The sequence below is a fragment of the Astyanax mexicanus genome, chromosome 8, assembly GCF_023375975.1.
Source record: "Astyanax mexicanus isolate ESR-SI-001 chromosome 8, AstMex3_surface, whole genome shotgun sequence".
In the NCBI taxonomy this organism is placed as follows: domain Eukaryota; kingdom Metazoa; phylum Chordata; class Actinopteri; order Characiformes; family Acestrorhamphidae; genus Astyanax; species Astyanax mexicanus.
In genome coordinates, this window is record NC_064415.1 from 12,122,101 (window position 1) to 12,138,592 (window position 16,492).

The following is a 16,492-nucleotide window of genomic DNA, read 5'->3' on the forward strand; positions in this document are numbered from 1 at the left end:
TCGATTTCTCCCAAATTCCAAATAAAAATATTGTCATTTACAGCATTTATTTGCAGAAAATAAGAAATGGCTGAAATAACAAAAAAGATGCAGAGCTTTCAGACCTCAAATAATGCAAAGAAGAAAACAATTTCATATTCATAAAGTTTAAAGAGTTCAGAAATCAACATTTGGTGGAAAAACCCTGGTTTTTAATCACAATTTTTATGCATCTTGGCATGTTCTCCTCCACCAGTCTTACACACTGCTTTTGGATAACTTAATGCCTTTACTCCTGGTGCAAAAAATCAAGCAGGTCAGCTTGGTTTGATGATAACTTGTGATCATCCATCTTCCTCTTGATTATATTCCAGAGGTTTTTAATTTGGTAAAATCAAAGAAACTCATCTTTTTTAAGTGGTCTTATTTCTTCCAGAGCTCCAAAAAAAAAAAACCAAACCAAAAATACCTAATAACGTACCAAACTTCAGAAGAGGAGAACTGATATATAATCTAATGAAGTTAGCCTGGTTAACTCAATATCTCCGCTTATCCAACTGCTATAAACAATTTAAACTTTAAAATCTAAAAATCCACTTGAATAAATTATTATTTTTTTTTTTTTTTTTAATTTATAAAATTTTATTGAATATAATTATTTTTGTATTTATTTATCATAGCAGTGAATGTAAAAAAAAAAAAAAACTGAAACAAGACAACAAATGTAAAATTGGCTTAATAAAGGACAGCTTAAAGCAATAAGAATATCAATTAGCAACTAACTTACATGTCTGGGTATAAAAGAAGGATTTTAAAAGAGAGGAGTAGTCTTTAAATTTCAGAACTATTTGAGAAAGTTGCAAATGTAAAGTTCCTCAGTGTTTGTGAGTTCCTGACTGGGTGTAAATAGATAACTAGATAGATAATAGGTACTGATACTGATATCAGTTATTTGTGAGGTTCATCTTTATTCCATTCCGGTTCTTATGTGTGATATTTTACATGTTTTTGCTGTTGACCCCCAAATAAAAATATATATATAATAAAATAAAATAAAAAAAACACAGCTGATTGATCTACACAAACAGCGATTAGGCTGAAATAGAGATTAATCACATGGGCTTGTTGGCAGGGATTCATAAGGAGCGCGTGCAGCACAGCCTCTGCGGGACAGGAGTCAGGAAACACTTGTTAGATAACAGGACAGCTATTTTTTTAATGCTCTGCACTTTAATAAGTGCGCCGCTTTCTTGTCCGGCCAAGAGCCTGAAAACAGTAGTCGTTCTTACTAATAACCTCCCCAGCCTAATGCCCTGAACCGCTTTAACCCTGTAATAAACCCACAAAATACACCATTTCTGCTGTTTAGTCTACTCCTCTCCTTTAATCATGTGATTTCTCCATACTGTCAGGACCTTTATTTTGATACGTATACATGATCAAACCCATTATTATTTTGTGTCACAAACTGCAATTTTCAGCAGGTGAGATGTGTAAATATGGATATACTTCACACTTCCGTCACCTTTTATTAAACTTCTGATGAAGCAAGATGTCATTTGCACTGATGTGACAAAAGTCATGGGACTGCAGTATGTAACAGTATGTAATAGCCACACCTCTAATTGGGCTGCTGTTAACTTTGTTAGCTCTGATGAAATTATCCTGTACAACAGAGGTAACTCTTGCTCTTTCTTTTTTTTTTCGGCGGTCCTGATGAGAGCTAGTTCCTTCATAACATTTTTAATGGTCTTTAAAGCCACTTTAAAGTTCTTGGGAATGACCTTCGTTTTTTAAAGCATTTTTTTTTCTTTACCTGGTAAAAAAAATTCTTAACATAATATGTCTATGGTCACTGTCCAATAAATAAAAAATAAAAAAACACATCTCCATTTTTGTCGATTTTTAGTTTACTACATAATTTGAACAAACAAACTGTCCCTTACATTGTGCCAAAATTTCTTGATGAACGGACCAATAGAAACTTTTCGGAATTACCTAAAATAAACTATTTTTACATTGACTTCCATTGAAAGTTTTCAAGGATTTTTCTCTCTCCTGTAAAGTTGCTGTTTTTTCATTGGACAGTGACGATATTCATATAGTCTGGATGACTTTAGTATAAATCTACAATGCAAAAAGAAAAATAAATAAATAGATAATTAAATAAAGAAATAAATAATAAAAATAATGAAAAAATTACCTGCAAGTTGCACATTTACTTTAAAAGTCAATAGAATAGAATTGCAAAGGTTTCGCTGAAAATGATTAACAATAATTTATTGCATTAACTATTCAGCAAATGCAGCCATTTTTACATACTTGTCAATACTTTTAAACAAGGTCAAAATAAAAAGAAACAGAATTACATAATTACAAATATTTTAATCATGGTTTTTAAACAAATTGTTTCCAAATGTTTATTCAGTCAGCTGATGAAATCTGAAAATGCTACATCTAAAACAGGCTTATTTACTGTTGCTTTACCAGACCTTTACTGCAGCTGCTTTTAGTCGCTGCTTGTTTTGGGTCTTTCTGTTTCAGTAAGTGGAAAGCTGCTCGGCTGGGTAACAGTCAGGGTATTGATTCTGCCATTTCAGAAAATTCCATTTCTTTGCCTTAAGAATCTCTCAGGCTGCTTTTGAAGGATGTTGTGGGTCATTATCCATCAGTAGAGAGAAGGGCTGTTCTATTAGTTTAGCAGAATTTAACTGAATCTGAAAAATAGTAGAGGTTTTATAGTTGCTGTCTCCTGTTGGGAGTTTAATTCCAAAGGTGCCAAAAGTATTGGCATTCATTACTCTGTAGGTAGTAGTATGGATACTAGGGTTTATAATACTTCTGTAGAAGTTTTAGTACTAACTCAAGCTTTTTACGTTTTAGGTAAAAGTGTTTAAAAACTACTATACTACTAAGTATAAAAGTAACAGTAATGTAAGGAGAAAAAATAATGCCATTAAAAGCAAAAGCTTAGGCCATGCCACACGGTCCTATAGTGCACTATCCCCCCCAAAAAAAAACATCATAGTCATTATAAATGACTGTAGTATTATATTCAAATGTTAGTCTTGAACAATTTGGGATGCACTCGGCTCCCTGTTTTAGCCTATAAAAAATGAATGCTGTGAAAAGACTCTAAAACCTCTGAAACACATCCTTTTTCTCTATTGCAGTTTATTTATATATATATATATATATATATATATATATATATATATATATATATATATATATATATATATATATATATATATATATTGTGATGTTTGTGTGGGTTAAGATTCTGAAAAGAGAAAAATATAAAATACAAAAATATATATTGTTGCCATTTCTGCATAAATTGGTCATTAATTGTGTTCTGATCTTCATCAAAGTCACAACAATAGAAAAACACAGTCTGCTTAAACTAATACAAAAACTAATATGAAAATAATATAAAACTATATGTTTGCATGGTTTTATTGAACACAACATGTTAACATTCACAGTGCGGGGGGGGGGGGGGGGGGGTGTATGTGAACCCCTAAGCTAATGTCTTTTCTAAGAGCTAATTCAAGATCTCTTGAAATTTTCATTACTTTCTTTATAATAAGTTTAGAGCACAGTGACCAATGAACACTCAGGAAATCACTAAGAACTTTACTCTTAGTACATTTCATTTATAATACCTATATATATTTCATTGTATAATCAATGAATGACTTTAAATGTAGACGTCCAATTAAACCTGCTTCTACAGAGACAAAGAATCAGGTGCTGAGGTATTATTAGATGAGCTTCATAACTCCAGATGTAAATCAGGTACAATCTTACAATAGGTTGAGTCTAAAGGGCAGACTCTACAGATTCACATTCACTTCATGTTTCAAATGCATTTCTGCGATATATTATCCAACATATATTAATATAAATGTTCAAAAAAAATATGAATTTGACATCTCTACGCATTTGTCACTTGATTAACCCCAGCTGATTAACTAAATTTAAGTTTTAGATCTGGTTTTGTTACTGATCTTCTGTTCTGATTGGCTGTCCAGTGCTGTGCCTCTTCTAAAAAGCAGTCTGTGCTGAATCAGTTATGGGAATCAAAGACTAAAAAGCTGGCATTTGTAAATACATTTTTCATAATTTGAAGCAAATTAAACGTAATAAAGTCAAAATAGGCTTTTTCGCAGCTTAGTTACAGAATATGGCTTTAATTAACTGCTAATTAAAGTGTTGTTTACCACTGCAAATACTTTTATTTCAAAAGAAAATGAGAATATTATGGAATTACTGAAGATCTGTTTTTTTTCTGTGGGTGGAGACTTTAAGTTTGAAGGACTTTTCTTCCCTTTTTACAAACTACCATTTTTTTCTAACATTCCCTTTCTTCTACCTCTACTTTTACTTATCCATGTCCCTGCATTCCACACACTCAAAAAGATTATTTTCTTTTCCATCTCTTCTTTCTCCACCTCTTCCTCTGATTGGTTTTGAGATCTATTTTTGTTTTACTTTACTTTATGATAGAAACCTGTAAAAATCTAAAAAGCATCTGTTCTTATTGGCTGTTCAGTATTGTACCTCAATCCAAAAACAGTTTAAAAGAGAATAAGAAAAAATATATATTTTATATATATATATAGTGTACGTTTTTCTGTAATGTGGGCCCTTTAAAAATGGTCTCAACTGTAAAGCTTTCAGGGGTTTAAATGACTCTTCTTCCTTTTTTTACCTCTACCTTCACCCATCCATGTCCCTCCGTTCCACACTCTCACACAAGCTTCACACACATACCACACACACACTCATACACACACTCACACCCTCACACACTCACTCACATTCCTGCCTTTTCCGTCTCTTTCTCCACCTCTTCATTTGAGCAGTGTAAGATGTGGTAACAATGCAGGCCGGTGCCCGCTGGCTGTACGGCTGACAGAATGTGCCCTGGAGCGCATTAGAGAACTTTCTATTTTTTCTTCCCCCTAAACCAACCACTCTCTTTCTTTCACTCCTTCACTCTCTCACCCTGCCTTTCTCTCTCGCCCACTCCTTCCCACCCTCCCTCTCTTTCATTCTTTCTGTCTCTCTCAATGGCAATTAGCATAATTTAGCGCAGACCACAACACGAGGTAAGCGCTGAAGGGCTGAGTGGAGTAGAGAAGGTGCTGGAAGTGAAGGAGTGGATGGAGGGAGAAGAAGCAAGAAGGACAAGTATTTTATTTCTAACTGCCGGAAAATAGCAGACTTGGGGGAGGAAGGGGGAGAGAGAGAGAGAGAGAGAGAGAGAGAGAGAGAGAGAGAGAGAGAGAGAGAGAGTTTTCTGGATGTTTTTAGAACATTCTGGTACTGTTGCTGCAACATCACTTGTGTCAATGTTTTATATTTTTATTTAGGAATGTTACCTTTAATGTTTCCATTTAATAGACCACTGAAGTCGTGCGTCATTCTGTAGTCCTCGTAGGGCTTTTACACACAGCTGATCCAACTAATAAACTAACTGTTAGTTGATTAGTTAGATGTTAGTTGATGATTTGGGTCAGGTGTTGTAATTAGTATAAACTAATGACCGTAATTAAATACTAAACCTGCAGGTAAGCGTTGATCCTGAACTGAGAGCCATTTTCTCTTATTGTCTGCCTTTTAAAGCTCTAACACAGACTACACTGCTCAACATTACTGAAAGAGTTTTCACCTGTTTAAATGCTTTAATGAGCCTCTGTTAAGAAGCATAATAATCCAAAACACGATCTGATGGGAGTTCACTGGTGTTATGCAGAATCCAGTCCGGAGTCATTTTCCAGCCGCTATGCTGTGACGTCAGTTAAGCATTAGCTCAAAGTTAGCATTTTTCTCATTACAACTCTTAAACAATCTCGAAATTCAGAGGATCCAGTGATATTTAGGAGGTAAATGTACACAGAATAAAACATACAGGGTTCTGAACATATTTATTTACCACAGAATGTGACAGAGGCCAGTTTTTGAAAAGCCCATTCAAATCCCATATTGACTTGAACTGCTTAGACACGGAACCCCAAAGGAGCCCCAAATATGGGCATAAACAACATGGCGCCGACTACAAAATCACGACAGGACTTCAGTGGTCTATGGGAATGTTGATAAAAATATCCTAATAATGTTTCTGGAAAAATATATATGACAGATTACAGCCTAACCTTAATGTAACCTTTTCAAAATGTTGCTAAACATTCTTATAATGTTCTTCATTAGCTGAGAGAGAGAGACAGTGGTAGTAAATGGAGATCAAAAGAAAGACTAAGAGAGAGAGATAGAGAGAGAGAAGAGGGAGAGAGATAGTAATAGTAAACAGGAAAAGAGAGGGAATGAAATATTTTTTCATTCCTTTTCTTAGGGAGAGAGACAAAGAGAAAGACAGAGAGTGAGAGAACAAGTGAGATATAAGGAGAGCAAGAGAGAGAGAAGGATAAAGAGAGAGAGGGAGAGTAAGTGAGAGAATAAAAAAGATAGAAAGATCTAGTGTGGAGTGAGAGATAAAGAGAGGAACGAGATGGAGAAAATGAGTGAGAAAAAGAGAAAGCGAGAGAAAGAGAAAGAGAGATAAAAAGAATGAATGTAGAGAGTGAGAGAAGGAGAGGGAGGGAACGAGAGGAAAAGAATGAGTGAGAGAGAGACAAAGAGAGAGAAGGAACGAGAGGGAGAGAATGCGTGTAGAAATAGGGGAAGAGAGAAAGAGAGAGAGAGAGAGAATGAGAGGGAGAGAGAGAGAGAGAGAGATTGCATTAGTGAACAGGAAAAGAAAGAGAGGGAATGAAGCATTAGTTCATTCCCTTCCTTAGTGAAAGAGAGAAAAAGAGAGACAGTGAGTGAGAAAATGAGTGAGAGACAGGAAGAATGAGAAAGAGAGATATAGAGAGAGGTAAAGAGAGGGGGAGTGAGTAAGAGAAAGAGAGAGAGAGGGAATAAGAGGGACAAAAATGAGTGAGAAGAAAAGTGAGAGAAAAAGAGTGTGAGAGAGATAAAGAGAATAAGTGTAGAGAGTGAGAGAAAGAGAGAGGGGGTGAGAGATCGGGAGAGAGAGAATGAGAGATAGAAAGACAGAGAGAGAAAATGAGATAGATAGAGGGAGATTGAGTGAGTGAGAGATATGGAAATAGAGAGAGAGAGAGAGAGAGAGAGAGAGAGAGAGAGAGAGAGAGAATGAGAGACATAGAGAGAATGAGTGTAAAGAAATAGAAAGAGGGAATAAGAGGGAAAAATGAGTGAGAAGAAAAGTGAGAGAAAAAGAGTATTAGAGATAGAGAGAATAAGTGTAGAGAGTGAGAGAAAGAAAGAAGGGGGGTGAGAGAGAGAGAGAAAGAAAATGAGTGTAGAGGTGTAGAGATCGGGAGAGAGGGAGATTGAGTGAGTGAGAGATATGGAAATAGAGAGATAGAGGGAGAGGAAGGCAGGCGAGTGTGAACTGTCTGGAGGAGAGAGGAGGGAGCTAGCGCTAATGCTAGTTCCTGACCCTGCCGTATTTTGCTACATCAAAGGCAGTGTGGAGTGTGAAGTGTGAATGGTGTGGAGCGGAGCTTCGTCTGGGCCTCAATCAGCTCAGACTGGAGGCACAAACTTATCTGCAGCCACAGGGGGAAGCGCACTGAGAGTCTAGTGATAGGTTTGATCTCGGCTATATTTGACATTCACACGCTAGCAGGTACTCTGGGTATACATCTCTCTCTCTCTCTCTCTCTCTCTCTCTCTCTCTCTCTCTCTCTCTCTCTCTCTCTCTCTCTCTCTCTCTCTCTGAGTGTGTGTGTGTGTGTGCATATATGTTTTCCTCCAGCCAGCAAATGCTCCATATCCTTCTTTTCAGCGCTCGGTGGTGGACGTGGTAATATCCTCGTAATGCTTTACAGGGATTGAGGCTGGAAGAGATAGTAGTGGGTCAGCGAGGCTTTTACCAAACTTCTGAAAAACACATTCAGAAATATAAAACAGAATAAATACACAGTTTTATCAGTATTGTTGTGACAATTAGTGTGACTGTCATTCCCATCAGAATAGAGGTATGTCTTAGTCTAAACACAGTAATAACGTACTGCCCTCAGGGCAGAATTTAAATCTATCATCATGTTTAACTATAAAATTAACTATAAACTATAACTATATAACTATAACTAACTATTAACTATAAAAACTATTTTGGGCAACTGAGACAAGATCAAGCTCAATCTGCATTAATGACCATTATTTGGATGCTAATTATCAACATTTAACAGTAATTAATCATTAGTAAAGTAAACACTAAAAAAGAAAGATTTCTGAACAGGCATTAAGCCTAGTCTTTGACTATTACAGCATTTTGAATGGAGATTTTCCATAAAAAAATGAGAAATATGGTCTATAGCTAATATTAATTATTGTTTGGGAAACTTCCCTTTATGTGTTTGAGTGTATCAAACAACATAAGTAAGTTGCATTTATTAGTTTATAGCAGTTATTGAATCTTTTACACTAGATAATGAATCATTATATTTATAATATAGAATGAGCTAATAATAGCAGTTCCTGGATAATTTATAGTATACGGTAGCTTGCAAATGTATTTATACCCCTTTTACATATTTTGTCACATTAAAACCACAAACATAATGGTCTTAGAATGGCCCAAGTCCAGACCTAAACCCAATCGAGAACTGGCGTTCACAAACACTCTCCATTTAAAGAAGAATGGACAAAAATCTCAGCCACTAGATGTGCAAAGCTGGTGGAGACGTACCCTAAAAGACTTGCAGCTGTAACTGCAGCAAAAAGTGGTTTCACAAACTATTGACTCAGGGGGGGCTGAATACTTTTGCACACTTTGCACACTTTCAGAATCATGTTTCGAATCATGCATAATTTCTTTTCACTTCACAATTATATACTACTTTGTATTGGTATTTTACATTCAATTATAATTAAATATATTTACAATATGTTTGTGGCTGTCATGTGACAAAACATGAAAACGTTTGAGGGGCATGAATACTTTTGCAAGCCACAGTATATAGGATTGTAATAATATAAACTGAATAATATATGACAGACATAGATTAGTTTATAGGTACTAAATTATTTATAACAGTTACTGACTATTTTATAGGAGATACCAAATCATTTAGAGTAGGAACATTTATATTAAATACTAAAATATATTTATAGCAGTTAATAAATAATTTATAGTCTCTACTAAATTATGTATAGTAGATACAGACATATTTATCATAAACCTATTTCTATTTATAGTAGATATTAAATCACATTTAAAAGATAATGGAAAAACTATATTAGTAATAGTTAATGAATAATTTATAGCGACTGCTAAATATTTTTAGTAAAAACATTATTAAGACAATAATTATTAATTAATAAATAGTGAATCATTTAAATCAATAATTAAATAAATCACACTGTATATAAAATGTATTTGATTTATCACAGTAATAAAAAAAATTATGTTTATAAATCATTATTATTGCCATAAGCTGTACGTTAGATAACACTATTGCACCGTGACCGTCACCTGCTCTGAGCGGGTGTGCTAATCCCACGTATGGGTTAAATGTGAAGGCTAATGCTTTATAGGATGATCTTAATCCATCAACACCGCCTGCAACATCAAACCCGGCGGTCACAGTGTTGTGAAGATTTCTGTGTACATTTAGACAGATTCTGATGCCAAGTCGTAAACATTTATAAAATGGGATTAAATCCAGCTGGATCATCCTGGATTTATTCCTGTAGGGTTATAAATGCGGTACAATGTATAAAATGCAGTAATGTAATAAAGTGCAGTAACCCAGATACAGTACACTCTGTCCCCTGCGCTGTATAGTATGATCTAATCCATTGTCTAAAGCCAAAAATCTTTTCTGAAACTTTCTAGGAATATATCACGTTAAGTGTTATGATGCACTCTTCATGATTTTTACTCTTCAAATAAAATATTCAGACAGAAACTCTTTTAGCAATTTGGAAACTGACGGAGATGTGACTCTTATATATATATATATATATATATATATATATTAATGTATTTGTTCTCTACCATCATGGAGAACCACCATTTAAACAAGCATTACACATTACAAGTTTCAATTGCTAATTTACTACTACTAATACCAAAAACTCACGAAACTCCCTGAATCCAGCTGTGTGATGCATAATTAAACAGTGCACTATAGATTGCTAAAATGCACGGGTTGGACAATGAAACTGAAACACCTGTCATTTTATTGTGGGAGGTTTCATGGCTAAATTGGAGCAGCCTGGTGGCCAATCTTCATTAATCGCACATTGCACCAGTAAGAGCAGATTGTGAAGGTTCAATTAGCAGGGTAAGAGCACAGTTTTACTCAAAATATTGCAATGCACACAACATTATGGGTGACATACCAGAGTTCAAAAGAGGACAAATTGTTGGTGCACGTCTTGCTGGTGCATCTGTGACCAAGACATCAAGTCTTTGTGATGTATCAAGAGCCACGGTATCCAGGGTAATGTCAGCCCACCACCAAGAAGGACCAACCACATCCAACAGGATTAACTGTGGACACTGTAAGAGGAAGCTGTCTGAAAGGGATGTTCGGGTGCTAACCCAGATTGTATTGCAAAAACTTAGAACAATAGAGCAGGTTACACAAGACTTTGAAAGACGCTGAAGAAGACAGTGCACTGAGTAGACAGTGTTCATTTCTAATGGAGTCATTATATCACAGTAATAAATGGACTTTAAGTTTAAGTTTGAGTTGAGACTTCTTCTCACAGCTTAGCTACTGCAGTTGACCTGGTGCACATCCTGACCTTGTCTGTCTCTCTCCTCCTTCTGTCTGCTCTCCTGCAGTGCTGGATGTGTACGTGCTGAGCACTGACGGCCAGGTTCAGGACTTCAGGTTCCCGCAGAGCAGCAAAGGAGGAGCAACCATCCAGCTCTCAGCCAACACTGTCAAACTCAACAGCAAGAACGGTGAGTGAAGCAATTATCAGCTTCCACATGCTTTAGAGAACCAGGGGTTTGAATGGAAAGGACGATAACGGCGATAATCTTCATTTTCATATTTTGTGTTTGTCATTTATGTTTAAAAAAGAAGTGTTATCATAGATGTTCTGTAGCAACCTCTAAACAACACTATACTATCTGTTGCTGTTACTTTTATTGCAGTACTAATCCAAACACTTCTGATACCAACGTAGACACCTTTGGCAACACCTTACCAACCACCTAGCAATGCCATAGCATTTACTATTTATTAACCATCAAATAACACCATAGCAACCACGTTTAAGCACCACAGTAAAACCATTGCAACCATCCAGCAACCCTATCACAACACTATAGCCACCACCTGTTATACCATACCTAGCAATCACTAATCTACTCCATAGCAGACACTTTGCAACACCACCTAGTAACACCAGGGATGTTCTTTATTACTGTATCTGTAACACTGTATGTCTATAATACCATAGCAACCACCCACCTACACCTTAACAACCAAACAACTTCATAGCAGACACCCAGTTGTGCTATTGCAACACCCTCTGATACCATATCAGCCACTTAGCAACACCACAGCATCCACACAACAACACCATAGCAGGAGCCTGTAATATTGTAGCAGCTAAATAGCAACACCTCTACAACCATCTATGATATTATGACAACCACCTAGCATTCACTAAATATATATATATCAATCACATCTAGCAATCACTAATCTACTCCATAGCAGACACCTTGCAACACCACCTAGTAACACCATATCTACCACCTGGAATACTAATGCAACAACTAAACAACACTATTGCAACCACCTAGCAGCACCACCATAGCAACACCATACCAGCAACCTGTATTATTGTTTAGCAGCTAATTAGCAACACTAGTGCAACCACTAATGAATATTAAACACATAGCAAGACTACATTATCAACAGTCTAGCGACACCATATTAACATTTTATCACCTGTGATAAATAGCAGCCTCTACCCAAAACCACAGAAAACACTCAATTTACACTTCAGCAACCATCTGTAATACTGTAGCAACCACCTGGAATACCACAGCAACAACATGGCATTTACTTAACTTAAAGTATTTCACCCTAGAGACCACATAGCAACAGGCTAGCAACTTGCCTGGAAGTGTAAACCACTCAAACTACGCACTCTGGTACTTAATGTTTTAAGGTTCAGTTTCAGAGCGTTTCTATTGGTCCATTCAGTCTGAAAATGTGTTTGTTTGTGTTAAGGCAGCCACTAAACTGCAAAAGGTGTAATAATGTGTTTGTTCTGCAGAGCGTTTCTACAAACAAACACTGCAGCACAGCGCTGTCTGAAATTTCACACCCATGACAAGTGGGTGGGGGGCGGGGGGGGCGCTTTACTGCTCAATTAACGTTACACAAGCAGAATCTGTGTACGTGCCTTCCTTAAGACCGTCATTTACGTGCATGACCCTGCAGCGCGTGTAGTATTAGCAGGAATTAAAGTGGATTAAGATCCTTCCACTCAAAGACCTCTCTGCTCTCAGGGATCATCCGTTCGCTCTCGAGCTTCTGTCTGTCTCTCTGATTGGTGGTTTCCTCTTTCTGCGCCGCAGGTGTTGCCAAGCTGGTCTTTGTGCTGTATAAGCACCTGGGCCGCTTCTTGACCACAGAGAACGCCACCCTGAGGCTGGTGGGGGAGGGCGGGGTCAGGAACCACACCCTGACCGTCAACTCCCACATCCTGTCCGCCTCCATCAACAAAGAGTCCAGCCGAGTCTTCGTGTCTGAACCGGTCATCTTCACCCTGGAGCACCTGGATGTAAGTGTGATAGTATTAACTATAATATAACATATTTAACAATAAGCCATTGCAATGTTGAAATGTTATTGTAAGTGTTTATACCCAGAGATGTTTCAGCTGGGCCTGTAGATCCTGCACACACATGGATCCCAACAGGTCCCACAAATTAGTATCAACTGGTGCTAAATCAGGCAACCAGTCAGGACATCCTTGATGGACCCTTGCTGTCAGTGGTCGAACATTATCCTGCTGAAAAATACCATAACGTGTTGCTTTAGGATGTTCTAAACTCAAACTGCTGTTATATGCGACAAAGCAACACCATAACAACCACCTATGATACTATATTAACCACCTAGCATTCACACAAAAAAAAACAACCTAGTAATGTCATAGCAATCACCAGATCAACAATCAAACAACTCCATAGCAACCACCTTGAAGTACCTTCACCACAGTAACGCCATTGCAGCCACCTAGCAACACTATTACAACACTATAGCCATATATGCATTTTGCAGCTGTTAGGAGATTTTCATCAAGTAATCAGTCAGTGCTTAATGCCAAATTGTGATGGTAGACAATTGGTTCAGAAGTTGGCCAAGGAAGAAAAACAGTGTTGAAAAACTGTTGAACCAACAACAAGAAAAAGAGCACCCAGGGCTTACTAATGTAATTTATAGTGGACCAACCTCACAATTTGATACCACAGAACAGAACTTTCAGAGCTTTTAGAGCTTTCAGAGTGGAGTCTATTCTGTTTAATTTAATCTAAAAAACGATTGGAAGGCGACTTTAATGTTATGGCTGATCTCTGAATAATTGATAATAATTGAGAGTGTATTATATATATATAGTGTATTATTATATTCAACACAGATTTGGGCAATAAGGTTTTATGCTCCACATAATCTACTAGTCAGGGATTCAGTGGTGAGAATGAGGAGCACAAGGACAGCGTTCATTAGGGGTGTTGAGTTGTGGCCTTGAGATGTTATGGTATCACAACTCAGCAGGAATGTGAGAAAAATCCAGCCTGACTTAGTGACATGAATCAATTGACACACAGCTGTAGTAGCATAAAAAACCCGGGGCACAGTGTTGCGTTGTAATTATGGATGATGTCGGTACTCATTAATTAATATAGCTACTCTTCACACCTGAGGCCATGGAGGCTGATACGACACGGAACTCATAGCGCGGTACCCGGCGTAACATATGCACGGTAATAAATATGCATGATCATGTAGATCAGGGCCTGATTCCATATTAGAGGTATATTTAAAGTCTCTGCTGGCTTCAATCTTCTTTAGCGTTGCTCTGGCTTTAAGGCTAATGTAGCTAACATGTAATGGAATCTTATTACCGCAAATTAGCACTGTGCAAACTCCAGGCTTAAATCATCACACGCTCGCCTCAGACCCCGTCGAGTTGTTAAATTAATCTCAAATAGACTCACTTGTGCGGTTTTAGACACTGCGCCGTTCTGCGGTTTATATAAGTGACTGAAAGTACAGACAAATTACAGGCTGTTACTACCGCCTTCAGTTATGCAGCGTAATTTAGACTCGTACTAATAAAATGCTCCTATGATTATCTTCTCAGACGGAGAACTACTTCAACCCAAACTGCTCCTTCTGGAACTACTCGGAGAGGAGCATGATGGGATACTGGTCTACTCAGGGCTGCAAACTGCTGGGCACCAATAAAACACACACCACCTGCTCCTGCAGTCATCTCACCAACTTCGCCATCCTCATGGCTCATCGAGGACACGTGGTAAATGACCTTTCTGATTTACCAACACACTATATTACACATAGTACAATTCAGAAACAGTCTAGAAACAGTATACAGATTATAACATATAAAGTCAGTTTTCCAGACAGAAAATAAGTCTAGTCTTGCATTGAACATCCTTTTTTTACAGAGATTTTCCACTGAAATTAAAATATAGTATTTTTAGTATCACTATATTTAAAAAAACCTGGCAGTTTCACTGTATTTCACAGTATTTTTATTTTATTTTTATTATTTAATTATTAATTTATTGGCATGACTGGGCTTTTATGTGGGGTTGTGGCTTACTGTACTGTTAGTAGTACATATAATCTAAAACACCAAGGCTTTAAATTAAATATTAAATATTAGACACAAAATCACACAATATACATGAAGAAATCTGACTTCATTATCAGAAAAACAGCTGAAGAATTTAAACAATAGACCTTAAAAACAGATACAGCAACATATTTAACGCAGTTTCATTTACAAAACTAAATATTTTAAATACTTCCATAAACATTATAAATTAACATCATTTTGGGCTAATTCTGAGGGATGAGAGAAACTTGTTTGTTTCAAGCTGTGGATTGATTGCGTTATTCCATTCCTCTCTTTCTGAGTGAATAATTGCTGTTTGCTGTTGTTTTTCTATTTTACTCTGATAAAAACACTCCTATTGCAAGGAACAGCAGCAGGAGCTCCTTAGATAAAGTGTTGTTCTCTTGTTTCTCCAGGCTGGACAGAGAATTAGATTTTGATGTCCTCTCCGTTATACTGTAGCGGATGAACCGGTATACAACTAAGCACTAGTCTAAGACTAAGACGTCTAGACTTTTATTTAATATTTCAATATTTGAGTTTGTGTATATTGCCACTAGTATATTGCACTAGTCACTAGTATATTGCACTAGTGACATGTCTCGTGACTTTCACCACATCCTGTGGAAGCTAAAGAATGCTGCACTGACTTGTGGGATATGTATTGTCTCTTCACATGGACAGTTCTAACCAGACACTGCAGGTCATGATCATTAGCACTCACAGTTAAAGGTTAAACCTCCACACAATTTGCAAAAAATGGATTGTCACATCCCTCTCACAAGATAACACCTCACGACTTATACAGGTGTGGGCGTTCCCAAGCCATCGCGAGGTAACCCTTCGTGATCAGTTATCATACTGCTATCACATGGCTTTTGACTATCATAGTTCAGATATGAGGTATTCTATGTATATGTATAAATTGTAGTTCATCCTAAAATCCCAGTAAGATTTTACCTTATAACCAAAAATGCTATAAATAAATAACATTAAACTCGTATAAGAAGAGCTTTGGGATGTTGTTGTAATGAACACAGTGATGCAAAATATTCCTTTTTTTGTTTAAAATGGATGAAATCTCTCTTCATCTACATTTAAACATCAATATTTATCGCACTGGTGGAAATACTAGAATCGACAGACTGTCCTAATTGAGAAATAATTCGTGTAGAATTACAGCGTGCTATTGTTTTGTCTGTAATAGCTTGTCTGTAATAGACTTCTACAGGTTAACTCCATTTCCACATGTTAATAACGGGCAGATTACTCAGGCCGAGTGATGAAAGAGGCTCAGTGAGTAGCTTTGGGCAGATGCTTGTGGAGTCTAAACACTGTAAAATGAAGCGGGGAACAGAGCAGCATTAAAAACTCATTGGGAACAAGTTGTGTTTACAGTCTGTGGCTGGAAGCCAGCAAGGACACATGCTCCTGAACATGAAACACACACACACACACACACACAGTGCACAGGAATGTACACACAGCTATTCAGCACAGGCTCGCGAGAGTACAGGGGGGACCCCGTTTAGGAGGGAGCGATACAATTACGACACGATTACATGATTAATATCATAAGCAGCTAGCGTTTAGCCAGTAATGAATGTGGAAACATTGGGTTTTGTGG

The 16,492-nt window shown here is 37.0% G+C and overlaps 1 protein-coding gene across 6 annotated transcripts in view; it reads left to right on the forward strand.

The window, feature by feature from the left end:
- LOC103021546 (adhesion G protein-coupled receptor L2) overlaps window positions 1–16,492 on the forward strand; it is a 263,996-nt gene that overhangs the window by 185,483 nt on the left and 62,021 nt on the right. For all 6 annotated transcript variants that reach the window (XM_022678108.2, XM_022678118.2, XM_049482922.1 and 3 more), the window contains 3 exons: window positions 10,817–10,939; window positions 12,575–12,780; window positions 14,368–14,541. In XM_022678108.2, the coding sequence (XP_022533829.2) occupies window positions 10,817–10,939; window positions 12,575–12,780; window positions 14,368–14,541 (503 nt within the window). The remainder of the gene's footprint in view (window positions 1–10,816; window positions 10,940–12,574; window positions 12,781–14,367; window positions 14,542–16,492) is intronic.